The following is a 27,600-nucleotide window of genomic DNA, read 5'->3' as shown; positions in this document are numbered from 1 at the left end:
TGATGTGGTAGAGACGAAGGTCTTGGTTGACCATAGTGCTGAGACCTATAAGATATAAAAGGTCTACAGGATGCTCTTGGATATGACCTCCTGCGATAGGATGGATAGAATCTTCGAGGGCACTTATGTGTGTCAGAGGGGGTGCTGAGAGAGAGTGTTCCTTTAGATGGGACACCGTTGCTCCGAACAAGTTATCCCCCAAACATGGAATATCTGCCAACTTTTTGTGAACATCCTCACGAATCGCACTCACCTTTAGCCAAGCAAGATGCCTGGCTGCTATGGCAATTGAGGAAGCTCTTGCAGAAGATTCGAATGCCTCATAGACCGACCGAAGTAAGTGGCGGAGACCTTCTTCTATATCTAGGAAGGCTTGTGGGAGGGTGTTATCCTCAGCCAGACAAATAGGGTGCAGTCTTTGGAGACACTTATGAAATGTAATCAAAGGATAAAAATACACTGACACGTGTGTGTATAGTTTTCATCTTATGTACATAAAACTGAATAATTTCAGGCTTATCAGGAAAAACGCATATTAAAATACCGTTTTTCAGCAAGACAGAGCTCCAGAAATAGGAAAAAACTACAGGAAAAGATTTAAAAAAAGAAAAAAAAAAAGCACATGCTCAAAACAAGTGTGCCATTCAATTTCATTTAATTCATAAGGAGCTGTGCTGTTCAACATATAGATCCAGCATTGTCCTCGTTCATTTACAATCCATTCACGTTTCCCTTCTCTCCATGAAGCTTGAATATAATCAATCACAGACCATTTAAGTTGACTAACAGAATGATAAAAGGATAAACGATGCTATACTACTGGAAAAGAAGTTTCGCTTGTAGTGATACAACGCCATGTTATAGCTGCCGGAGCCGTGTGACCCTTTTAATACATGTACATAATTCCTCCCTTGACCTTGTGTTAAGTTTCTCTAAGCTGAGATCGGATAAATACCGAGTGCCCCTCTCCCTTATTTTCTTTTCACGTAGTTACCGGTACCTGTAGAGTAGATACGGCGCAGACTCGGGACCGCACTCCTCCTCCTCTTCCTCCTCTGCTTCCTCCCCCGTGGGTTCGGGGCCATCCTCGCGATACCCCTCACCCGCTTCCTCCGGCGCCTGCATCCTTACCTCCAATATCCAGCTCCCCCCCCCCCAACCAGAAACGGAAAAAGGAAGCGAGGAGGCGGGGCTAAATCTCCACCCCTCCCCTCCGCGTTCTACAGTCGCTGTGGCAACTACGGCTGGGAGGCAGGGCGGGGTGAGGGAGCGTGGTGCCCGTAGAGCGCCTGGCATTCAGCGGCAGGCAGGCAGGGCGGGCCAGTGCGCAGCCGTGCTAGTCATGGAGGTCTCCTGACCTACTCCCCAAATCACGTGACCGGCTGGAACCTGCTGGTGAATGAGCTCGCCCGAGAACGGCCCCGGGCTCCTACCGGCGGAGGGCAGGGGAATGGCGGGCAGCAGCGGCGGCTTTGTCTTTGGGGCGCTGTTCCTGGCGCTGGCCGTCCTGGGCGGTTCCGTTCTTGCTCCCGGTCGGGACGGTGAGTTCGGAGCTGGGAAAAGGGGAAGATGGCAGAGATCTTGCTTAGTTGTTAAAAGTGTCGCTGGCTGCCGTGGGTGGCCGGACGAGCCCGCTCTTTCCCCGGGAGGGCAGATATTACACTCGCAGGGATTCTTCCCTCTCAGCATTAATCACCCCCCTCTCGGTTGGGGGTGGTAGGGCTTAGCGCAACGTACAGTGAAAAAGGCGTCAGAATGCTGCATGTCTGCGGGTGCATTTGGGAAATCACTGTTCCTCTTTTGCTCACATTGCGACTCGGTGAGTGCCGAGCCCGCAGTCCTGCTCGCCACTTCCAGACAAATTTGGAAGAGGCCTGGCACCTCCCCACGCCTGCCAGGACCGAGTCTGGGTTCTGCTCCTCCCTGCTTGGATCTGATCGCTGCTCTTCTAGTTGTCAGGGAGGCTTTGCAGCTTGCCATAACGTGGACACCTTAGGTCTCGGCCCAGTACATCACTTTTACCCTACTACCTCCCTTGCCCCCGCACATGCATGCAAGAAGAGTCTTGAGCAAGCTGTCTCTGTGCAAAAGTTCAGGCCGCAGCTTTATTCATCAGCCAGCAGTACACTCGCTTCATAATGCATCCTGACTATCTAAAGTTGGGCTTACAATATATATTGTCAATCAGTCAACTTGAATCGTCCATTTGCAGCCGGCACGCCTGCCCGGCTGCCATCGACCTCCTAGACCGACCCGGCTATGCTCTTAATTGAATCTGCTTAAATTATTTCTATCTCTCTGGCCTAATCTAAGGGAAGCCTTAGAATATTTGTTAGGTCCCTGTACATTTGTCCGTGGATGCTACCGTCATGCTGTGATCAGTAACCTTTCCTGCCAAGGGATAGGACAGCACCCTTGCTTGTCCTATCTCCCCCATGCACTGTGGCTAAAATTCCTGATATGTAGAGCTGACCAAACTGCATCCTGAAAGGTGCACCCTAGGGTATCCGTACCAGTATCAGAGATGCACATCTTCTGGCCTGTACCGCTCCAGGAAATCCATTGCAATCGAATCATGTCTCAGGTCCACCACCTAGGATTGAAGCAAACTTGGGAGATTCCCAGTAAAACCTTTTTCTCCTTCCACGATCTTGGTATTCCTTAACTGAAACGTGCCCTCTGGCCCCTTGCATGCCATTCTAAATCCAAACATAATTCCCTCGTCGCAACTATGCAGCTTTAGAATTGGTGTATTCACGTAGCTTTGGGCCCATTGCAGGTGAAGTAACCAAGGTATCTGCATTTTTAAGTGGCCTGGTGCAATGGCAGCCCTTGAGTGCTCTTTTGGCAATGCATGCCTGGGTGTCCACCCCCACAGTTAGCACATATGTGCATGAATTTGCAGGCATGCATCCATGCACATTGGCCATTGTTGTACTGCCAATAGGGTGTCTCAGCAGTTGGTGCTGGAGGGCCCAGTTTAAGGGAGCGTTCATGCTGCTCTTTCTCATAACCCTCAGGCATAGATTGGTGTGTCCCAGCCAGACTTGACCCTAACTGAAAGGACTGTGGCTGCTGTGGAATCATTTCACTGAACCATAAGTCTAGATCCCGAACTCACCAAATTGCTGATTTGCTACAAGCTAGCTTCTTTCTAAACTTTTCTTTTAGTTTAACCAGGCCCAACCGCTGTAAGGTTTGTAAGGTTTCTAATTATATTCTCCCCAATAATGCTGGCCAAGATGTGAAAACCCAAGATCCAGTTATTAATAGATCTGGACACTCACCTTTTCCTAGACCTCCCCCCCCCCCCCCCCCGCCCCCCCCCCCCATCCTGCTTTTTTTGTCTGTCAGTTTCTCTTACCTTGTCTCCTCAGGATCCTCAACAGCTTAAACACATCCACATATTTACCCTTCCATATTTTTTGCTTTATCTTATCTGGGACATGGAACCCAAGGGGTGCTATAGGACACAAACCCCCCCCTTCCATACGCAGGCCTGACTCAGATGCCACCTATCTGTATTAGGCTGCTACAAGCTGTAGCCTCAGATTCTGAATCGATGATGAATCATTAGTGCTGAAAGACTCTGACCCTGAGGGATCTCAGACATTGAATACTCCTCTAACCTGCTTTCTCTTTTTCCGCTGAAGAGCTTAAAAACAGCTTTCATTCCCTTCCTCATCTCCCTACATTTCTTATGTGCCCTTTGGCAGTTCTCCCCACCTTCTGTCCCCCTAACCTCGCTCCTTCCTAAATTCCTACACCCACGCACCTCACTCATATAATCTCACCCTTCTTCATCAGATCCGTAAGGAAACTCACTTGCAAGCGGCTGCTGGTCGGTTTCTCTCTGGACCAGTGCAGCATATTGGGTTAGTACCTCTTGGTTTGCTGTGCCATTCTGTGCTCCCCTCCTTTTCACGGGTGGCTGCTCATTCCATTCTTTTGCTGCTTCATGTTCTCGTGGACCCGTTGTGTACCATATCACATTGCATCTCGTCTCAGCTTAAGAATAATCTGCTCAAGGTCGAAAACTTGGCTGGAAGTCGGCCTGGATTCTTGATTTGCTGAGCGGTCCTGTCCTTGCCTGTTCTTGTATGCTTCACTTTTATGCTTGGAGCAAGCAGATGCAATGGCTCTATAAATTAGGGGAGGGGGGGGGGGGGGAAACATTGCTTGCTAGGAGATGGCTTCTTGATTCTTTTTTCCCTACAGCTGGCCTTGCTTGCAATTGCAGTTACCATGTTCACCTCATGGGACTCCGCATACACATGGCTTCATGTGGTTTCCTTCCAACATCCTGCAAAGCTCTTCCTGTGCTGTGGAACGGGTAGGGGTTCTCTACTACCTTGACTACAGTCTCTCGCAGATCCTGAACCTAGGTAGCCAGCTACCCTGCTTTCCTCTCACTTCCCCATAGAAAATCCTCTCCCACTGAACACTGGCTGGCTTGGCCTTGCTTTGCTTCTGCCTGCAGTGTTATCTGCTGCTTGGTGCTGAATTACTTTGGCCTATTTAGGGGTGGCTTTCTCCACATTTACTGTTCCTGCTCTAGATGCTTCAGCTTCTGGGTGGTGGTACCTGCCGGCGATATGTTGCAAGAAGGGAAAGTGCAGCCCACAAGTCCCGCAGGGAAGGCCTCCCCCGTCTGGTTCCTGCAATCCTCCACCTGACCTGGTGCCCGACAAAGCCCCTGCCTGGGATTAACTCCTGGCTTCCTTCTGGTGCCTTGCTGAGTGTAAGCTGTGGGCCATGGGCAGTGAATGCTTCAGGTAATATCTCGTTGTGTGGGGCAGAGAGTCACGAGTCCTTCAGCTTGCAGCAGAAAAAGAGGAAGGTGCCATGAAAGTGGCTCCACTTGATGCTGCTGCAAGGCAGGCCCACCTCCTTACCTCGCATGACAGTGAGATAGCTCCTGCTTCCAGCCTACTCCCTGCTAATCGTGCTGGGCCGGCCATGTTGTGGCCTCCTGGCTGAGACCACTGAGGCTCCTCATCTTTTAGAGGCGCATCAAGTAAAGGACCAGCTTTCGTGTTGGTACTTTAGATGGTGTCGCAACCTAGAAGGACTTCAGTTTTGCCAGTACTAATAGGGTTATTTTTTGGATAAAGCACCCTGGCATGTTAGCCCAAGTGAGTACATTGAATTGAAAGTTAAACAAAATAATATAAGGTGGTGCCTTATTTTTTTTATTGGACTGCTAAATATGTTACTTGACTAGCTTTCAGGAGCTTTCATCAAGTCTGAAAAACAGAATGATTTTTTAAAATGTTTCCCCTCTGTTAATAAATATGCACTTTTCATTGTAATGTTGCTTTTGTTTGTCTCCTTCCTTGAGTCCCCACACCATCTCTTTGGCCTGTTTCTGCCATGGATGAGTGTGATGCCTGTAAGAGTTTGTGATAAGCAAAAGGGGAGTATCTCTCTAAAACATTTTCTGCTAGTATTGTTTTCTGAGCCATAACTAGTAGATTTCCTGAAATCAGTATTCCTATTTTCAGGATGATGCAAAATAATGCAATTTGAATAAACTTCCCTATGGATAAGGGGGAATCAAATTCTGAACTTATTTTGGGCCAAGTTGGAGACATATAACTCCCTTCTACCCCTTCCTTCTACCACTGTTATGATAATATTGATTGATTTTAGGTGTAGAAAAATGAATTTTGCTTAAAAAGACAGCTAAATGTTATTAGAAGCATATTTAAAAAATGTTAGAATGAAAGCGCCCAGTATCAATTTCATAAGTAAGATTTAAGCATGCTGTATGGGAGAAAACTAGAATCCTTAACCCCATACCATAGGGAGGACTCATTTTTGGGGGTGCATCACATACTTGTAGAATTCTGTGCTAAAAAAAATCTGTGCATAATATTTTACAATTCTTCATACTGTATGTAGCCCCTTACTTCTGTGTTAGGGCCAAGTTGGTGCAGGGGACACACTCAGGAACTGGGATTTAGGCCCTGGACTTTCACCCTCTCCCTGTCCCCTTCCTCCTCTTGATGGGGGAGAGACCTTGGACCAGGACATACAGGGAAATGAGAGACTCACTTTCATGCCAGTGACACTCCCTCTTTTTGCTTTGTATTCGTGGTCTGTTGGCTCTCAGGAATGGTACCTTCCTTCAGGGAAAAAAACCCCAGACTGGACATTGGAGTTGGCATTCAAATAAAATTTACTGTAACAAAAATAAACTTGAAATTTCATTCAAAAATATAACATTTAATGTCCATAAATTTCCAACAAAATTGAAACACACAAATTCACAGTACTTATTCTTTGTTCGATGTTCTCTGAGCCAATAATCCCTATGGGGAAGGGACTTTTTTCAAAACCCTCCGTGACATAGTCTCTTGGCAAAAGGCCATGTCTTGGTTTCTTTGAAAATCCTCAGCTCTAGATCTTGGATGGCAAAGTCGCAAAACATCCAAAAATGTAACACAACTGGATGCTGGATATTTCTTAAGCATTTGACACTATTGACCAGCAAATTCTGTATCATCTGAGAGAGTCTGGAATATCAGGGATTGCTAGACCTTAAACAGACTTTAATCTGTTTGATGAGCGCTGTGGTGGTCTCATTGTGGTAAATTTGTTTTTTTGTAGAAGCCGTTGGATTTTTGATGTATGTTTCTCTGAAAATGTAAAGAATGCTGATTCCATCTGCATATATGAATATATACAATACATTGCATTTTAAGATTTAGAAAGATATGATTATTTGTAAGTTAATTATCGGTTTTAGAAAATGGATCAGTGTCTCTGACAGAGAGCAAAGAGAGTTTCATGCCCTCAAGATTGAAATATGCAAGAACCCCAACTCGATCTCTGATTTGAGAATATCGTGGATTTCCCTGAAGAAGTTTTGTGTAGCAAAACGTTGGGAGATACTTTGTTCTTTTGAACTTGTTTGTTTTATGGTATATGAATGTTTGTATGTATGGTGGTGTGTGTTTTTATAGATATTGAGTGGGTGTAGTTCTTGTATATGACTACTTGTATTTTATATTGTTTTACTTTGTTTATTGTATGAATAAAATATTGATTCATATGAGTTGCTATATCACTTTTGTTTGGCTTATTTAACAGACAGCAGCAAGGATGGGTTCAGACTGTTTTGTTTTGGTATCCCCTGAATACCGCTGTCCCTCTGGGATCAGCCCAGTCTGCAGAATTATTTAACAACTATGTGATGCTGCCTCTCTGCAGACTATTAGCTGGTGGGGATACTGGTTATGATAACTGTATACAGTTTTACATCCAGATGGATTCCTCGTGGGACCATACATCTGCGCTGGTGTCTTGTGTCGCTGCTGTCACACAATGGCTTACCCATAATAAAATAGTCCTAAACAGAAATTTTAGTGTTGCAGCACAGTAATCTTTTTGGTTTTCCTCAAACTATATACATTACAACTCAAGCTGTGGCGTTTTCAATCTCTCTGCAAAGAGCTTAGGGGTATTAATTGATACTGGTCTCTTCTTTAACAATGAAATTAAATGTGTTGTGAGGGCTGGATTTTATAAATTGCATGTTTTGCTTAACTTAAAACATTTACTCTCTTCATCTGATTCCCGTGCTGTTGTGCAGGTGCTGATTTTTCTATTATATTATTGTAATAGCCTATGTATTAGACTTTCTGCTTTGGCTCTTTGAGCTTTTCAGATGCTGCAAAGCTCAGTGGCTAGGCTTATTACCTGGCATCCAATGAGAGATCATAGAACTCCAATTTTGAAAGATTTTCATTGGCTGGTTACCGCAAGAGTCACTTACCAAAATCATAATGTTAATTCATAAATTACTTTCATTTGACTCGTTGCCATGGGCTAATGCTGTCTTCATCTCTACAATCCCTCGCAAACTCTTCATTCTTGACAGAGAGAATTGCTTGACATTCTGCTGGACCCGCCAGGCCTGATTGGTAGAGATGAGGGATTGGGCCTTTTCTGTGGCTGCTCCAGTTCTCTGGAACGCTATTCCTCTAGAACTGTGGCTGGTGTCCTGTATACCAAGATAGTCCAATGCTATAGACTTATTTCTTTAGGCTGGCATTTGAATGAGTTTGGATCTAAGTTTGGAGACTGCTGAAGTACTCTATGTATTTTATTTGGTTTTGTTTTAGTTGTTTTGGTGTGAATTGTGCGTGTTTTTATTCACCATCTTGGGCCTCAGTATTGATGGTATAGGTATACAATCAATAAATGCTTCTCTTAAAAAAACAAAACAAATAAAAAACCCTACTCCGGGCAGATACTGAAACCATCCCACTTCGATTGGGCATATGGCAAACAATTCACCCAGGCTCCTTCCCTCAGACCTCCTGACTTGTGATTAAAAATCTTTCCCAAAAAGTCAACCTCGCCAAAAAACGTCTTTTCCCATTTTCTTTTCCAGGCCAGAGGGACCTAGCAAGGGGCCACTGCTAAAACTTTTCTTTCAACTCCTGCTCAGCTTTCTTAAATTCCAACACCCTCTACCTTTTGCACATGCTTATCCCCAATATATAGGGCCAAGCTGACCAATCCCAGCCTTGGAATAAGGACACTTCTAGTGATGGTCTAAAAATGTTGGTGAGCCAATGGTGAAAGTATTGGTAGGTATCAGGAGCATGCCTACATAAATCAAATTAATACAATATAATTTCTTTCTTTCAGGCTGATATAGTAAGGTTGTTCGGAAAACGGGCGCTCAGTGTTGTGTCCTTTCCTAACACGCACCCAGTCACCTCTCCTGGGAGTGCAATACGGTATTTAAATGAGGGGTCACGCCAGGGAAAATAGTGCACCCCTAACGCCTCCTTAGCAGCGGGTTTGAAAAACGGACCCTCAGTTTTACAAGCATCCATATTTCCTTACCCGTGCACAGCCACGGTTAGGAAAATGGATGCTTGTAAAATTGAGGGTCTGTTTTCCTAACTTGACCACTGGGACATGTTTTTCTTTTTTTAACTTTTTGGTTCCTCCAACTTAATATTGCCACGATTTTCTGTACACCTTTTTATTTTGGGCTGCTCAGAAATTAACGCCCGATCTTGGGCAGGCATTAATCTCTGAGCATAAAATGTGTGGATTGGGCACACACCTTTTTTTTTTTTCTGTATTTGGGTGAATAGCTAATCGCCTCATTTACATGCATTTGCATATGACGAGTGCTGTTAATTTTTTTTTTTTTTGGGGGGATTGGACGTGAGTTTTGGATGTGCTAAACCCCTTGTATAAGGGGTAGTGGATGCACATCCAAAACATGATTCCAACCGCTGGTTAAACAGTGCGCTCAGCTAAGCACGCTTTTCTGTATCGGCCTGTTTGAGTAGTAATTAAACTTCAAGACAAAAGAGTTCTTATTCAGCAATACAAAATATTTGGTTTTGATTCAGAATTCTCTCAAGAGTACAATAATTAGGCACCATAAGTAGGGTTTCTTGTTGTTGATTTTACTTCAGTCTAAGCTGTACTGATTTCTTTTAGCTGCCTATACTTATGACAACACAGTGGTGTCCCTTCTTGGGCTCTGCCAGTGGCAAAAGAAAAATCCTTGAAACCAGAAGCCCTAACCATAAGACAACACTCTTCTTCTCCTTTCAGCTCATATCCCTCTCACACACATGCTTGCTCCCCCTATCCTCATGCATGTGCCCTCCAACACATCCCTTACCCAGCTCATCTTTTCCTCATGTTCCCTCTAACCCTGCTCCCTGCAACTCTCCCTCAACTCATTTCTTAGAATGACTCTCTATTCTCACCCCCATCCTCTCTCACTACCACCTGCCTCTCCTAGTTGTCAGCCAGTTCCCAGGTGCCCCTCTCCTCTCACCCACTGGAATAGCTGAACCGCAGCTCTGCGTTGTCTAAACTCCTGTCCTCTTCTTAAAGTCTTGTGAGAACAGAACAGTAGTAAAGGTATGTTGTGGCTCATACTCTGAGAGCTGCATGATGCAAGAAGAAGATAGCACCTGCTTTGTAACCTTTTTCCTCTTACAGGCTTTTGCTCTTCTTGCTAGGTCTTTACATTGCTGCACTTACATGAGTTGGCTCTTCATTAATTCTGCAATGAAAAAGGAACATTTTGCACAAATTCTGTGTTGCTCAGTTGCGTGGAATATCCCAGGAGTAATTACAGAAACTAGGGTCGATCCTGACAGCACTATCAGAGCTCTCTCAGTCGTTCCAGGCAGCAGAGAGCTCCTAAGCCCCAGCCAACTCCTTGGTCATCTTCAGGGATGGTGTTTTGACTGGGCCGCAGGGAACATAAGTCAGTTGCCCATACATGGGATGATAGACTCTCTAGTTGGGGGCAGGCTGCAATTCTTCACAAACCAGTGGCCCAGTGTAACCTCAGACAAGTGGGTTCTGTCCATCATCCTTCAAGGGTACTAAGTAAATCTATTGGATGTCCCTCCAAATTTCCTTCTGTGCCCACAATGGGGGCCGGTAGCGCATCAGGAGGTACTACAAGCGGAGCTCTGCTCCCTCTTAATGGCCAGAGTGGTCGAACTTGTACCACCAGACAAAGAGGGCAGGGATTCTACTCCAGGTACTTCCTGATTCCAAAGAGAACAGGAAGATTCCATCCCATCCTAGACCTAAGGGCCTTGAACAAGTTTCTAAAAAGAGAAAAGTTCAAGATGATTTCCCTGGGTATCTTGATCCCCCTTTGGAAAAAGGGGACTGGCTTTGCTCCCTCGATCTAAAGGACACATACACTCACATCGAGATCTTCCCCAGTCACAAGAAATTTCTCCCATTTATGGTGGGAACACAGAACTTCCAGTACAGAGTGTTGCCATTCAGGCTGGTTTCTGACCCAAAAGGATTTCACAAAATGTCTGGCCATGATGGCAGTACACTTCCATAGACTGGGAGTGCATGTCTTCCCATAACTGTACGATTGGCTGGTCAAGAGTACGTCTCAGGCAGGGACTATCATATCCATGCGCTTGACCATTCGAGTGTTTGACAACGAACCCTGGTGATTCCATTACCCAAAGTCCCCATCCTAGCCTGACATCTCAGTTGAACTTCATAGGTGCCCTGCTAGCCACAGCACAGGCCAGGGCCTTTCTGCCCCACTATCAAGCCGTTGCGATGATGACCTTTGCGGCAGAGATTCAACAGAGGCAGCAGGTGGTATCCTGGCACATGTTGAGGCTATTGGGCCATCTGGCTGCAACCATCCATGTTACTCCCCTGGCATGCTTACACATGCGAGGAACCCAATGGACCTTGAGGTCACAGAGGCGCCAGGCCACTCAGAGCCTCCAGGATTGCATCCAAGTCACCCTGTCTCTCAGAGACTCATTGTCCTGGTGGCGGGTACTATACAACCTGGAACAGGGGATCTCATTTTTGAGTCCACCCAACTCAAATTGTTCTAACCACAGATGCATCTACTCTGGGGTGGGGAGATCATGTAGATGGGCTTGGCACCTAGGGTCTTTGGTTCGCTCTGGAATGAGCTTGTCAAATCAACTTCCTAGAGCTTCGGGCGATCAGGTACGCGCTATGGGCTTTCAGAGATTGGCAGTCGAACAAAATTGCCCTTATCCAGACCAAAAACCAGGTAGCCATGAGGGATGCCAACAAACGGAGGCATGGGGGTCGTACCTCCTGTGTCAGTAAGCAGTCCAAATCAGGTTGTGGGCCCTGTCCCAAGAGATAGTGTTCATGGCCATGTACTTGGCTGAGATGGAGAATATGGAAGCAGACAGGGTGAGTCAAGCCTTCAGACCCAATGATTGGTCCCTGGACCAGGAAGTCGTGAATGGGATATTCCACCTCTGGGGGAGTCTAGACTTAGATCTGTTCATGTCTCCCTGCAACAGGAAGATACCTTGGTCCTGCTCCCTGTACAGGTCAGATGGCAAACCAGCCTCGGACACCCTTGTCCATCATTGGGGCAGGGGCTTTCTGTATATGTATGCTGATTTCCTGAGTGGCGAGGACAGGGGGACTATGATCCTCATAACCTCTCATTGGCCTAGACAGGACTGGTTTGCACTCCTGCAGGAGTTGTCTATCCAGAGACCAATCAGTCTGGGGTCTTCCCCAGATCTTATCATGCAAGATCAAGGCATGCTGCAGCATCCCAGTCTCCAGGCCCTGTTGATTCTGCAGCCGCTTGATCTTTCAGAAGATGTGGCTTCTAGAATGCTTTCCACTAGAAAGTCCTACGGACTGAAGTGTAGAGGAGGTTTTCCATGTGGTGTAAGCAGAAGGCCCTAGATCCATTCTCCTGCCCTGCACAAAAACTACTTGATTACTTTCTACACCTATTGGAGGCTGGCTTGAAAACTAACTCCGTTAGAGTTCATCTGAGTGCAATTGGCACATACCACCAAGTTGTAGATGGTATGCCCACCTCTGTATAGTCTATAGTTGTAGATATCATGTGGGGACTGCTTCAGTTGAAGTCTTCTCTAAGGCTTCCAGCTGTGTCTTGGGACCTCAACATGGTGTTAGCTCAGCTGATGAAAACTCCTTTTGAGCTTTTGCACACCTGTGACCTGAAGTACCTGACCTGAAAAGTCATATTTTTGGTGCCAGTCACTTCAACGTGCAAGGTCAGCGAGCTCCAGGCCTTATTGACTTATCCACCTTATACTAAATTTTATCATGACAGTGGTCTTGCATAGGTACCCCAAGTTCCTGCCTAAGGTGGTGATGGATTTCCATCTTAAACAGTCAATCATCCTGCTAATATTCTTTCCCAGACCCCATTTGCAGCAAGGCTAATGAGCACTACACAATTTGGTCTACAAGTGAGCCTTAGCCTTTTGTGTGAAGCAGACAGAAGCCCATAGACAGCCCACCCAACTTTTTCTTTCTTTTGATAAGACAGACAGACAGACAATATCTAATTGGCTAGCAGATTGCATCTCCTTCTGTTATGCCCAGGTGGGACTGTATCTTGGGGGCCATGTTAAGGCTTATTCTGTCAGAGGCATGGCAGCGTTGGTAGCCCACTTGCGAACAGTTCCCATGGAGGAGATCTGCAAGGCTGCGATGTGGAGTTCTCTCCACACATTCACATCACATTACTGTCTGGATAGAGATGGCTGACGCGACAGTAGGTTTGGCCAATCTGTCTCTGGAACTGTTTGAATGGTAGAACCCAATTTTCCCAATTTAGGGCCTGTTGTTTGTGTTTAGGCTGTCTCCCCCTTTCTTGCCAACAGTACCGGTGGTGGTGTGCCTGCTGGCACTTAGTTCAGTGTCTGTTGGTCCCCCTTTTGTGTTGGGGAGCAGCCTATAGGTAGATATTCACCCATGTGTGAGACCTAACCATCTGCTTGTCTTCGGAGAAAGCAGAGTTGCTTACCTATAGCAGATGTTCTCCGAGGACAGCAGGATGTTGGTCCTCACAAAACCTGCCCACCACCCTGCAGAGTTGGGTTTCTCCTATTTTTTTTAAATTGTAATCGTATTCTGATACGAGACTGAAGAGGGATCCCATGTGGATGTGTGGTATAGGGCATGCTCAGTGTGCCTAGTCAAAGTTCTTGAAACTTTGATGTAAGTTTTCCGCAGTGGGGCTCTATCTGATGATGTCACCCATGTGTGAGGACTAACATCCTGCTGTCCTCAGAGAACACCTGTTACAGGTAAGCAGCTCTGTTTTTTGAAAAGTGGAACTCAGCCCACATCTCCAGTGTGGTGTCAGCCTTGGGGATGGCAGATACAGTATCTAAAGATCCTACAGAAGGGAATTCTATTTTCATGGCAGTAGGAATCTGCAGAAAGCGTTCCTTTTGCATAGTGCCCTGAGGCGCATGGTCCTCATTGAATGGTACAGCCCCCAGATAGGGCTTAAAATGGGTAGAGTTCTAAGCAGAATATACCCCCTGCCTCAGGAAAAAAGGAATAATTTTCTTAGGATTCCACGTGTTGATGCCCTATTTTCAGCAGTCATGTACAAAACTAAGCCTGGTAGAGTTGACGGAGCCCTGAAGGACCTGCAGGACTGGAAAATAGAATTGATTCTTAAACTGGACTTTACCATCCCTGTTGGGATCGACCGTTCCCATAAAGTCCAGAGATGGAGTACCGGCCTGGAGTCTGCTATGGCAGTTTTCTGTTTAAGAAGTGCCTATATTCATAAACTTTCTTATCCATGTCTTTTTTTTCCTTTGCAAACATTTCACCATTGCCTTTCACTTTTGAATTTATTATGTCACACAGACATACATTAAACAGAACGCTTTGATCCTTTGTAAATGTCTGCTTCTTACTGTGAATGGAGGCATTGGTAACAATCCATTTCATTTACAAATTATTAGCAGACAGCAACGCAAACACAATGAATTGTATTTTTTCTTCTAGTGCTGCTCTTTTTCACGTCACTCTTGGATTGGGACAATAAATTAAAAAATAAAATTAAATTAATGTTGACAGATTTTTCTCTTTCGCATTTCTTCTATCAGCAGGTGTGCACACAGAGAGATCCTTGGAGCCGAAAATGGATCAGGCCTTGCTCCTAGTTCACAATGAGTTGGCTGGTGAAAGTTTTGCTGTGTACTGGCTTTCTGATCATTGTTACCAGGTGAGGAATGCTTTTGAATTGACTTACTATCTGCAGGATGTGAGAAATTATGGTGGTTATACTTTAGTATTGTATCTTCAGTTTTAGGAATCTTTTAGTCTTTTTGAAAATGGCTCTCTTCAGACAGTTACTCAGGAGGCTCTTAATGCAGGGGTTCTCAATCCAATCCTCGGGACACACCTAGCCAGTCAGGTTTTCAGGATATTCACAATGAATATGCATGAGAGAGATTTGCATGCACTGCCTCCATTATATGCAAATCTCTCTCATGCATATTCATTGTAGATAACCTAAAAACCTGACTGGCTAGGTATGTCCTGAGGACTGGGTTGAGAACCCCTGGTTTATACCTTATGCTCAGTTGTTGTCTATTGACGTCTGCTCATGGGGGGGAGGGGGGATGCATGCTCGATTTTTGCATCCAGCTGCGTTTATTTTTCACAGGAGGACTAGTTTAAATTCAGTCCTCACCTCATCACTTTTCAAATATGCTGAGCTAGCACTAGTAACTCTTTCTCCAAATCCCAAACAAATCACATGCCAGGCACTCCTAAGCCTAACTGGCCCTGGCAAGACCTAGACCCCATATACTAGTGTGCTTAGACCAATTTTTACAGGTTATGCTTCTTTTTCTGCAGCTCCTTTTACAGCTGGTAAACTTTCTCAAGTTTAAGGTTCACTGATGAAATCCTGAACTAGGAAGTGAGGAATAAGAAAACAGAGCCTCAATATCAATACTATGTTCTGTTTTAATGGTAGTTTCCATTTTGTAAGAATGATAGTTTTATTTAATTTATTTTACAGTGATTTTAAGCTCAGTATGGAGCTGAGATTGTAATGTGGGTTGTTCATTCAGGTGCAAGTATCCCTCTAGTTGGATGGTATGTTTTTATGTCCTGTGGATCAATTGTGAGTGAGCTTGCTGCTCCCTTCCTGAGTTTATTGAACACAAATACCTAGAGCACCCTAATGAACAATGATACACAAGTGCATATTTAAACTGGAAATTCAATTTAAAATATGCTATAATCTCACCAGGGAAAGTCATGGGTAGACACATTGCATGATTAACCAAGCTTAATGTCCATTGTCGGTGGTTGTGCTTTATTTAATAGTGTTTGTATCAGATTCTGGTCATTCTTCATGAGAACACGACATCTGGAAAGTTCCGTGTGGCAGCTGTTCCTGTTGACACTCGGCACCCAGTCACCCTGCAGCTTAATGAAACTTCAAAAAACCAAGAGATCTGTAGGTGTGTACAAGTTGTTCAGTGATGAGCTCTCCCTATGCTTTAAATTGATTATTTCATCATTTTCTGTCTTGCTCCTGTGCATGCTGAATTACCATGTGATGCAATTGCAGGAGTTAGTATTGAGGACTTGGGGAAGGCTAATTTATCAGCAGGAAGACGGCTCTTCTGAAATTGCATGGCTGGACCTATGGTATAATTCTTTGCTTTTCTCAATCAGTATCTTTACTGCTTCTGCTTTCCTAAATGTCTTCATTCAGAAAATATGCCATCCTTTTCCTAGTTTTCCATCGATAAGCAGGCTGAATAGCCATTACATGTGGCTGATGTCATTCGGCAGCACCAAATGGACTTGTCTCTCCAAGTTAGTAGAGATTTGAGCTCTACTGAGCATGTGCAGGAGTTGATTTGTGAGATTCCTCAGTTATTTTTGTCCGAGCACAAACATCAGTATTAGGGATGTGCAGACAAAAAGTTTGCGTTGATAAGTTGAAGTTGAGGGTCGATTTCGTTCAATATGGACATATGGAGAATTCCATAAGTTGAGGGTCTATCCATACGTTCACCGGTTCCCTAAATAAAAATTTAAACCCCTCACCCTCCTTAATTCCCCCCCAAGACTTACCAAAACTCCCTGGTGGTCCACTCCGACGTGACGCCGACGTCACGTGCTCCTCGCAAAGGAATACAGGGATGGCTTCCTGACTCCCCGCTGGACCACCAGGGAGTTTTGGTAAGTCTTGGAGGGGTCAGGAGGGTGGGGGGTTTAAGTGTTTATTTAGGTTCAACGTATTCAACATAGCTATGTTGAATAAGTTGAAAATCGCGATGCGTTGCGCATCATCACTTTTTTAAGTTTAAAAAAAAAAAAAAGTTGCGTTTTACATATGCGTTCAAAACGAATGCACACCCCTAATCAGTATGTACTCTTCTCTTATTTTTGTCTAAATATCTTTTCTATTTGCATTTGCCTAACAAAATGTTTTCTAAGTTGCCCCGCTGCAGCTGACAACACTTTTCAGTGCTACTAAAAAAAACAAAAAAAAAAGTGTGATTCCATCATGACTGGCCATAAGAAAAAGCAATGGTGAGCATCCTCTTCTATCTTCTGCACTCTTTCTTCTTTCTCTGCTAAATTCCTTATTTACTTCTTTCCATTTCTCTTCAAAATTGCAATCCTCTTCTCTTTTCTCTGCTTCTTTCAAGCTGTTGCTTTTTCTCTTACCAGTTGTTTCTAAAGTTCTTATGTTGGGTTTTGGGTTTTTTTTCCATGAAATCACAAATATTCTAGATTGCACCAGTCACCTTGAACGCCATAAATCAGGTTATCTTGTAGGTTCTATTGTCTACAGGTTTTATGCTGTAGTCTATTGTCTAGACTTCCTCTCAATTCTACATTTTGGTCCTTTTAAATCTTTCCTCTGTTTTTGAGAGAGTAGATTGCACTAGGCTTGTTTCCTTCCTTGATATGCCTGGGAAATTCTGACCTAAACATTTGCATCTCTTTCACATTGAACATTGAGCATTCTTGCTAGTAACTGGTTCTTTTCACACACGCTCAGTTGGTGCTCTCCAAGGTTCTGTTCTTGGTCTCCTGCTTTTCTCAGTTTCTATGCATTCTGTGCTCCTGTCTACTTTTGACTGCTCTCACTGTTCTTTTTCAGATTTTCTTCTCTTTACTCGCTTTAATTTTCTTCCTTTACATTCAGTCAGAATGCACCACTTTTCCGATCATCAACCCGCCCCTCCAGATCCAACCTTGCTGGAACTCTATACACCCCCTCCCTAAAAACTGCTCACCACACCTCAACCAGAGAAAGGGCTTTCTCCATTGCCGGCCCTTCCCTATGGAACACCCTGCCCACGGCCCTCGGCCTAGAACCTAACCTTTCTAAATTTAAAAAAGGGCTCAAAACCTGGCTCTTCACATTAGCGTATCCAGATGTTCACCAAACCTAGCTTGCACTCTAACCCCTCAGCCCTCTCACCATCCCCTCCTCCTATCTGCCTCTCCTCTTTCTCCCCTTTTCTTCCCCCCCCCCCAGCAAAGTCTCCAAAATACAGTGTTTCCTCCCCCTAGCAAAGACTCCTAAATACTGTGTTATTAGTTCCCCCCCTCCACCCTTAGCTTATCCTTCCCTGTCCCTCCTTCCCCCCCCCCCCCTTCTATCCCTTCACTGACATCAATGGTCTGGTACCTACCAGCCCCACCTGTACATATATTGTCTATTGTTAATTTATATTTTTTTCAAATATCCACCTGTACATATATTGTTTATTGTTAATTTATATTTCGAATGTTCCTATAAAATCTCTCTTTTTCTATCCTTCCTACTGCTGTCCTCTCTCCTCCTTCATTGCTGCTCCCTCTTCCCCTTCCCTGTTTGTTGTATTTCACTCTCTTGTGAATTTGTTACAATGTAAACTGGCAGGATGTTCCGACGAATGTCGGTATATAAAAATCAACAAATAAATAAATAGTCCAGGCAAGCAGATTATTCTTCCCAATCAGTAGATGGAAACAAAGATCAACAGTTATTTCTGCTGTTATTTCTTATATTCATCTGTGCCGACTCCAGCCTGCCAGTAGTCTCTGCCCCCAGCAGATGGTAGGCAAGCACCCCATTTGTGAACTTTGACCTGGTAGGCTGAATAGAAAAAATTGTGAAGGGCTTCTGAGGTTAAAGTATTTTCCCCTCCTTCAGTTGAGCAGGATTCTTTCGAGATTGGTTCTGAAGGTGAAAGCCTTGGGCCTCTTCATGGAGCAAGATGGGGGAGGTGTTTTGGGGCAGGGATCAGTGAGGTGCTGCTGTTCTTCATGGGATGTCAGAGCATGGAGGAAGCCCCAGTGGCCATTTGCAGCTGTGGTGCGAGGATAAAGACTTTGGGTGTCTACCATGCAGTCCGGAGAGGCAAATTGTGTCAAAAGACTGCCTAAAATAAATCAGGAAATCAAACTCTACAACATGGCTAATGACCTGTCAAAATGTGATGAATTTATAAATTTTGGTACAGATAAAGAAAGCACAGTATGTTTAAAAAAAAAAAAAAAAGTGAGTTTCTTACAGTGTCTACCCCAGTTTCTGTAGTAGCAGCAGAAGTGAGCTCTCCTCCTTTGTGGGAGAATTTTGAAATTGTATCTAAGGAGGAAGTTGTAAAGGTAATGGCGCATTTAAATCCTGCCCCATATGTGCAGATTGCATGTCCTCCAGCCATTATTAAGTTTTTAAGATGAGACCTGGCAAAACACATCACAGCAGTAGTGACTTTATTGCTCATGGAAGCATGTATGCCATTAGAAAAAAAAAAGTCTCCATCAGTAATCATCTGGTATTCACATTACCTTTCTTAGCTAAGATTATAGAGAATATAGTGTCAAGTCAATCGAATGATTTTATAGAAGAACATGGAATTGTAGACCAATTCCATTTCGCTTTCAGAAAACATAATTAGGGACCTTCATTTTCGATTTTTACCTCTCTCTTTATTTTTCCCTGGAATTATCAGGTTTTATTATGATAGGAGACAATCAGTTGAAAAAAATGACTCTCTTTGGGTAAATATCAGAATTTATTTTGGTGGACAGAAACCAGGATAATAAAACATCAGATTCTCCCACCCACCCACTCAGCTGTATCCTCTCTACCCTGATCTCCTGTCTAATATGCCACTCTGTCTCTTCTCCCTCCCTAATAATCTCCCTTCCTCTCCCACCCCATTTCTGCCCCCTCCCCCCACATTCCGCATTAGCATTCATCCTTACTGGTGGTGGCTCCATGCTGCTTCTTTCTACCTCAGCAGCATGCTTACTGAGGCTCCCTTGTTCTGCCTTACTGCACTTCTGTTTTTAAGCAGGGCCAGAGATCCTACTAGAAAGTGCATCTGGTGGTCAGGGCCTACTTGAAATGCATTCATGGCACCAGACAGCAGAAACTTTGGCTGCTTGTGGGGTGAGGAGGCAGGACTTGAAACATGGCATGGGCAGCACCTGGAGGGTTGAGCGCTTTCAGTGGTAGAGGGTGGGACTTGAAACCAGCATGTGCTTTGGGCCACATTGGCTTTCAGTAGTGGCTGAAGGCCTTGAAACACTGCACCTGAAGCTCTAGAGCAGCTTTTTAATCAGCCTAAAATTAAGGTAAATATTGGTTTAAACCAAATATCAATTTTAGAAAAATCTGGGAATTTATGGGTGAAAATCGGTTTAAATTGAAAACGAAGGGCCCTAATTATAATACAGAATTATTGTTATTGTCAAGCATTGACATAACCATGAGAGGGTTTGATCATGGGATATCATATATATTAGTATTATTGGGTGTGATAGCAGCTTTCAATACACTGAACCATTAGATTTTATTATCATGCCTGAGACATATTGGTCTATCTGGAACAGTGCTGAAATGGTTTGTCATTTTAATCAGAATGTTTTCATTCTGTAGCAATAGCTTCAAAACAGAATGGCATGGAATGAACAATGGAGTGCCACAAGGGTCTGCATATTGGCAATTTTATTCAATATTTATATGTCCCCATTGGGCACACTTTTTGTCCAGCCTAGGTGTTCATTATAGGTTGTATGCAGATGACATACAGTTTGTTATCCCAATATGTTTGTTATGGCAGGCTACCCAGGATGTTTTGCTCTATTTATCCTCATTGAAGGCATGGTTGTTGTATAGCTATTTGATGTTGAAGGTAGACAAACCTGAAATCATTCTTTTTAAAGTGATCTATCATCTGAAGATCCATCCTATTTTAAGGAAGCATTTGAAGTGGTTATCATGGTTCTTCAGATCTCAGCTTGCTGCAGCATTGTTTAGCAAGGTCTGGTCTTTACTTTGCCCAGGAACTATAGGAAGATTCTGGTTAGGACTCCTCCCAGTGGAGCCAGGAACTACGTATCTGGATGACTCCTGCCTTGATTTGGTGCACTCCTCGGCTAGGGGAGTAGCTTCTATCATTACTGCTCAAAAGCTCCTCTGGTTGCGCAGCTGGTTAGCGGACTCCATCTCTTAAGATTAACATAACAAAGCTACCTTTTGAAGGGAGGTTTTTGTTTGGAGAGGAGCTGGATGAAATGGCAAAGGCCTGGGGGGAGTTCCAAGGTGCTGAGGCTCCGAGAAGATAAAGCTAGGAATACATCTTAGAGTTTTCCTTCCCGCAGTAGATATAAGGATTTCAGGAGGTTCAGGCAGGGAAGGAACTCTGGTGGTCAGAGGTCTAGGACTTCTTTTAGATACCAGTCCTTTAGCTCTAAGAAGGGAGGTAAAGATGGACCTTCCAGGTCTAGATCATCTAGAGTCTCACAATGAGTTTTTGAGGGCCCCATCTCCAGTTTTGCAAATAGGTGGCTGGCTGCCTATTTTTACTGGAGGTGAACCCAAATCACTTCAGATTAGTGGGTCTTGGAAATTGTGCAAGATGGCTATGCCCTAGAATTCTTTCATCCTGTTTGCCGCTTTTATGGCTTCTCCAGTGCATTCACCCACAAAAAGGGAGGCAATTTGGTTAACTCTTTAGAAGCTTCTCAATTTAAAACAGTAATTTCAGTTCTGAAAGATCCTGAAGGCTTAGGCTGCTACTCCATCTACTTTGTGATCCTGAAGAAAGAGGGGTCTTTCCATCTGATTTTAGATCTGAAGTTGGTCAGACTTCTTAAATGTGACTCATTTCAGAATGGAAACCTTAAGGTCCATTGTCATGGTGATACAAGAAGGGAACATTCTTGACTTCTTGGGTTTAATGGAGGGTTATCTTCATATTCCAGTAAGGAAAGATCAGTTTCCTTTGTTGTACAGTGCTAAGCTGCCACTATCAGTTTCAGGTTCTACCCTTTGGAATGGCAACAGCTCCGAGAACTACCTCGAAGATGATGGTGGTAGGCTCGGAGTTATGCAAAGAAGGCATACTGGTTCATTCTTATCTGGACGATTGGTTGATAAGGGCAAAGTCACTTCAGGAAAGTGTAGCAGGGACCCGGAGAGTTCTCCAGGTTTTGCAAGATTTGGAATGAATAGTTAATCTTCCAAAAAGCAGCCTTCAACCATCGGAGACACTGGATTATCTGGGCCTCTCACATTGATACCAGATTAGGGTGTATGATGGAGCCAAAGATTCAGAAGTTGTGTTGTCAGACTTGGGCTTTGCTGTCTGCAAGGGGTCCAGCGATGTGGCCCTATCCTCAACTTCTTGGATTGATGGCGGCAGTGTTGGATTTAGTTCCATGAGTAAGGGCTCACATGCATCCTCTTCAAAGGGCTTTGCTTTCCAGATGGCTCCCAGTTCCGAAATAGGTCTAAGCGAATTGGTGGTGGTAGTTGGACCTAACCATTTGGAACAGTGAATGAATCTGGAGGCCTCAGACTGGGAGACATTGATGTCAGATGCCAGTCTATGGGCTGGAGGCATAGTATCTCGACCTTTACACTCAGGGACAATAGTCTCAGGAAGAAGCTAGTTGATCCATCAACAGATCAGAGGTGAGAGCAATTTGCCTAACTCTTCTGGAATTCACCCCATGGTTGAAGGGACAGTTTGGCTAATGTCCAACAGCTGCACTATAGTAGCCTACATAAGGAGACAAGGAGGCATCAAGAGTCTTCTGGTGTCACTGGAATTCCACTGGAAGTTGACTGGATTCCCTCCTGGGCAGAGGATAATTTGACGTTCTAATTGGTGCTCCACATAGCTGGGGTGGAAAGTGTTCAAGCGGATTATTTCAGCCTCCATGTGATCAATCCAGGGAAATGGTTACTGTGTGTGGTAGCCTTTGATCGCATAGTCGCCTGATGATGGGGAGCTAGTATTGGATTTAATGGTGTCCAGATGGAATTTGAAGGTCCACACATTTTGCAGTTGAAAAAGGGACTTGTGTTCATCTAGAATCAATGCCCTGGTGCAGGCCTGGCCTACAGAGGGACTTCTGTATGTGTTTCCTCATTAGTCTGTGATCAGCCTGTTTTTTCAGAAGGTATCAAAACTGATAGTGGCTCCAGGTTGGTCTCATCGGCCTTGTTATGCATATCCCATGCTTCTGAGGTGCAGTAGTCCTTCAAAGCTCCCAGTACATAAGGATTTTCTTTCGCAGGGACTATTACTTCACACATTCTCTACCTGAGACATTACGTTTGATATCAGATTGGTTTTATCTTATAGCTTGGCTCTTGAAAGGGCATGTTTAATGAAGAAAGGCTACTCTCTGGCAGTGGTGGCTATCTTTTGAAGGTGAGGAACTTTTTTTAACTTCTGAAGCTTATATGAGAATTTGGAGAGGTTTGAAGATTGGTGCTCTAAGCATTGGTGTGCACCTCAGAAAGCTTTGGTCTTAATAATTTTGGAATTTTTTCAGGAAGACCTGGTTAAGGATTTAGCCTTAAATAACTTAAAGGTACATGTTGCAACTCTCTTATGTTATAGGGGATGCATGCAGGGAAGATCTTTGCTCTTGAGAGACATCAAACATATTAGACTTCTACTAAGGGTCTCAGCTCCGTCATGGGACTTCAATTTGGTTTTAGCCTTCTTGGCAGGATCGCAGTTTATACCTCTCAAGTCTGTTTCCTTAAAACTGCAAACATTGAAGATGGTATTCTTAGTGGCTATTTGTTCCGCAAGAAGGGTTTCGGAATTGCAAGCTCTTTCTTGCAGGGAGTTCGTTTCTGTTGATTTCAAAGGATAAGCGCCAAATTTGAATGGTTCCCTTCTCCCTGCTGAAGGTGGTTTTGGATTTCCAACTGAATGAGTATATATCTTTACTTTCCTTTAGCAGTCATCAAGATGGGAAGAGTGTTTTTCTTCATTCTCTAGATGTTTCAAGGCTTCTGTTGAGGTACCTTAAGGTCACTAGTCTTTCTGAAAATCAAATCATCTTTGTTTTGCATGCTGGAGTGCAGAAAGGTGAGGTGGCCTCTGAACTTTACTGCAGCAAGCGATGCTGTTGCTGCTATTCTGGGACATTACCTGTGCCTGAACTAATACTTTCCTGGCCCGTGCAGTTACCCCTCCCCCTGTGGGTGCCATCAGTGAATGTCTTGGCTATGGTGAATAAAAAAAGGGGCTTATCCTGGGTCATGAATAGGGTATGGATTATTGTAAGTTGGTGGTATATTATTTTATTGTTTAGTCATATTGTGATGAAGGAGTTGAAGGATTGAAGGAGTTAATAAACATGTGGATAAAGGTGAACCGGTAGATATAGTATACTTGGATTTTCAGAAGACGTTTGACAAAGTTCCTCATGAGAGGCTTCTAGGAAAAGTAAAAAGTCATGGGATAGGTGGCGATGTCCTTTCGTGGATTACAAACTGGCTAAAAGACAGGAAACAGAGAGTAGGATTAAATGGGCAATTTTCTCAGTGGAAGGGAGTGGACAGTGGAGTGCCTCAGGGATCTGTATTGGGACCCTTACTTTTCAATATATTTATAAATCATCTGGAAAGAAATACAGTGAGTGAGATAATCAAATTTGCAGATGACACAAAATTGTTTAGAGTAGTTAAATCACAAGCAGATTGTGATAAATTGCAGGAAGACCTAGTGAGACTGGAAAATTGGGCATCCAAATGGCAGATGAAATTTAATGTGGATAAGTGCAAGGTGATGCATATAGGGAAAAATAACCCATGCTATAATTACACAATGTTGGGTTCCATATTAGGTGCTACAACCCAAGAAAGAGATCTAGGTGTCATAGTGGATAACATATTGAAATCGTCGGTACAGTGTGCTGCGGCAGTCAAAAAAGCAAACAGAATGTTGGGAATTATTAGAAAGGGAATGGTGAATAAAACGGAAAATGTCATAATGCCTCTGTACCGCACCTTGAATACTGTGTACAATTCTGGTCGCCGCATCTCAAAAAAGATATAATTGCGATGGAGAAGGTACAGAGAAGGGCTACCAAAATGATAAGGGGAATGGAACAACTCCCATATGAGGAAAGACTAAAATGGTTAGGACTTTTCAGCTTGCAGAAGAGATGACTGAGAAGGGATATGATAGAGATGTTTAAAATCATGAGAGGTCTAGAACGGGTAGATGTGAATCGGTTATTTAGTCTTTCAGATAATAGAAAGACTAGGGGCCACTCCATGAAGTTAGCATGGGGCACATTTAAAACTAATCGGAGAAAGTTCTTTTTCACTCAACGCACAATTAAACTCTGGAATTTGTTGCTAGAGGATGTGGGTAGTGCAGTTAGTATAGCTGTGTTTAAAAAAGGATTGGATAACTTCTTGGAGGACAGAAGTCCATTACCTGCTATTAATTAAGTTGACTTAGAAAATAGCCACTGCTATTACTAGCAACAGTAACATGGAATAGACTTAGTTTTTGGGTACTTGCCAGGTTCTTATGGCCTGGATTGGCCACTGTTGGAAGCAGGATGCTGGGCTTGATGGACCCTTGGTCTGATCCAGTATGGCATTTTTTTATGACATTCAGAATGGAAGAAAGTCATGAAAATGCATAGTATCTGTGTAAGGCAGGGTTATGGTAGATATGGCGATGTAAGAAGACAAGAGAGGTATCTACCTTATAAATGGCCTGTGACCGACGGCACGCAAATGCGCAGTAGAGACCAGCTCTACCGCGCATGTGTGGGCGAGCACGTCGCTCTGAGGCAGCTTCAGAAAGAAAAAAAAATGGCGGCGTCCAGTGGTAGCAGCGGCGGTACCGGCAGCGGGCGGCGACGGCGGTAGCGAGCGGCGGCGGTGGCGACGGCGGTAGCGGGCGGTAGCGAGGGAGGGAGAAGAGAGAGAGAGGGAGGGACGGACTGAGTGGGAGGGAGGGACGGAGAGAGAGAGTGGGAGGGAGTGATTGAGTGAGGGGGAGGGATTGAGTGAGGGGGAGGGACTGAGTGAGAGGGAGGGAGTGGGACTGAGTGAGAGGGAGAGGGGGGACTGAGGGAGGGAGTGGGACTGGGAGAGAGGGAGGGAGTGGGACTGAGGGAGAGAGGGAGGGAGTGGGACTGAGGGAGAGGGAGTGAGTGGGACTGAGGGGAGAGTGAGTGGGAGTGAGTGAGAGGGAGGGGGGAGGGAGTGACTGAGTGGGAGGGAGTGACTGAGTGGGAGGGAGTGACTGAGTGGGAGGGAGTGACTGAGGGAGGGAGTGGGACTGAGGGAGAGGACGGAGGGAGTGGGGACTGAGTGAGAGTGAGTGGGACTGAGTGAGTGAGAGGGAGGGAGAGAGGGGGGAGGGAGTGAGTGAGACTGAGTGGGAGGGAGGGACTGAGTGATAGGAGAGGGAGGGTGGGGAGGAGTGGGTGAGGGAGGGGGTGGTGAAGAGTGAGGGGAGAGAGAAAGAGGGGGAGGTGAGAGACAGAGGGATGTAGCCCGTTTTAACGGGCTTAACGGCTTGTAATACCAGAATTGATAACAGGGTATTAAGTCCCACCCCAGAAGTCTCAGGTTGATATGAAAAATGGCATATATAAATGCTTATTTTGTGATAAATAAGGAAATAGAAATTTGGGTTTTCTGTTTATCACAGAATCTTGGCTAAAGGAGTGGGAAGCTGCAATTATGAATGGGCTGTGTCCCATAGGTTTATAGCTATGAGGGAGTGAATCATCCCAAAAAAGAACGGAGGGGGGTGTTAGCCATTTTTAAAAAACATAAAACCAGGAAATTTATGGTTTCAGAGAATGATATCTTTGAGGTGCTGGTATTACAAATACAAGGACGGATGTTTTGTCTGGTGTATTTACTTCCTGTTCAGAGAGCAATGGTTGTTGATGATACTTTAATCGATCTGTTGACCACTTTAAGCATAAATTATTTGAGAATAATCATTCTGGCTTATTTTAATATGCAGATTCCAGTTGGGTAGTGGTGTGTTTAGCCACTATAAATATGTTAGGGTTAACGCAGTTGGTTCAACAACCGACACGTCGGGATGGTCACATACTGGATTTAATTCTGATTTCAGAAAGGCTGGCATTAGATCATACAGTCCAACATGTTAAAAATTAATTTTAGCCCATGGTCTGACCATAGATTATTTATGTTCATATTGAAGCATGCAGATTCTGTTCAGGAACATAATGTACAGAAAGTGAAATTCCCTGAAATGAATTTGGAGGCTTTTAAGCAGAAGTGGAATGAAGTAAAGCATTTGTGTGATATGACATCTGTGGGGGAGGCAGTTAAGTTCTGGAATCATTCCCTGCAGAATATTTATGATATTGTTGCTCCTCCAATTGTTGTCCGTAGACTAATGCACACCTCATATAGCCGTGATATTCAAACCAGCTATTAGTGCTGCGGAAGAAGGAACATAGTCCAGAGAAACATTGGAGGCGAAGAAAGAGGGAGGTATTAAAAGAGGTATATTTAGTAGCTTTAGCTGATTATAAGTAGGAGTGACAGACAGACTCCCTAAGTGACAGACAGACTTCCTAATTACTAAGTATCCTAATTACCCTAATTATGGTCACTGTATCCAGTACTAATTCTAAAATATCTACAACTGGACAATTATCTTTGTGATCAAAAATTTACTTTATTTCATATATATATTTGGCATTGCTTATATTTATATTTATTGCTACGTTAAATAGTTATACTGCTTATATAATATATTATATTTCTTTACTTATTACTATTTATTACCAGTTAAACTATTATTTCTTTATTTAGCTCTATGTTAAATTGTCAACCAGTTATACTGTTCCATATGTTCTACTGTTCCATGTAAAGCTCAGCTCCCTGTTGAGCAGTTCTTCGTTTTATGTAAACCGGAGTGATTTGTAGTCCCTACAAGAACTTCGGTATATAAAAATTAAAAATAAATAAATAAATAGGAGGTA

General features: G+C 44.1%; 2 protein-coding genes across 3 annotated transcripts in view; one reads left to right on the top strand and one right to left on the bottom strand.

Moving 5' to 3' along the window:
* Positions 1-1,178, bottom strand: part of FNTA (farnesyltransferase, CAAX box, alpha) — a 64,263-nt gene extending 63,085 nt beyond the window's left edge. Inside the window, exon 1 of one of the 2 annotated variants that reach the window (XM_029601156.1) lies at positions 995-1,178. In XM_029601156.1, coding sequence (XP_029457016.1) covers positions 995-1,125 — 131 coding nt within the window. In that variant the 5' untranslated portion in view covers positions 1,126-1,178. The remainder of the gene's footprint in view (positions 1-994) is intronic. The other variant, XM_029601165.1, reaches the window with a different exon arrangement.
* Positions 1,179-1,255: 77 nt separating this feature from the next.
* Positions 1,256-27,600, top strand: part of HGSNAT (heparan-alpha-glucosaminide N-acetyltransferase) — a 188,235-nt gene continuing 161,890 nt past the window's right edge. The window contains 3 exon segments of the mRNA XM_029601179.1: positions 1,256-1,541; positions 14,427-14,545; positions 15,661-15,797. Of these exon segments, the coding sequence (XP_029457039.1) occupies positions 1,400-1,541; positions 14,427-14,545; positions 15,661-15,797 (398 nt within the window). The 5' untranslated portion in view covers positions 1,256-1,399.

This window comes from Rhinatrema bivittatum, chromosome 1, assembly GCF_901001135.1.
Source record: "Rhinatrema bivittatum chromosome 1, aRhiBiv1.1, whole genome shotgun sequence".
Taxonomy (NCBI): Eukaryota; Metazoa; Chordata; class Amphibia; order Gymnophiona; family Rhinatrematidae; genus Rhinatrema; species Rhinatrema bivittatum.
The sequence above is the reverse complement of the archived record's forward strand: the minus strand, read 5'-3'. Positions and strand labels throughout refer to the sequence as shown.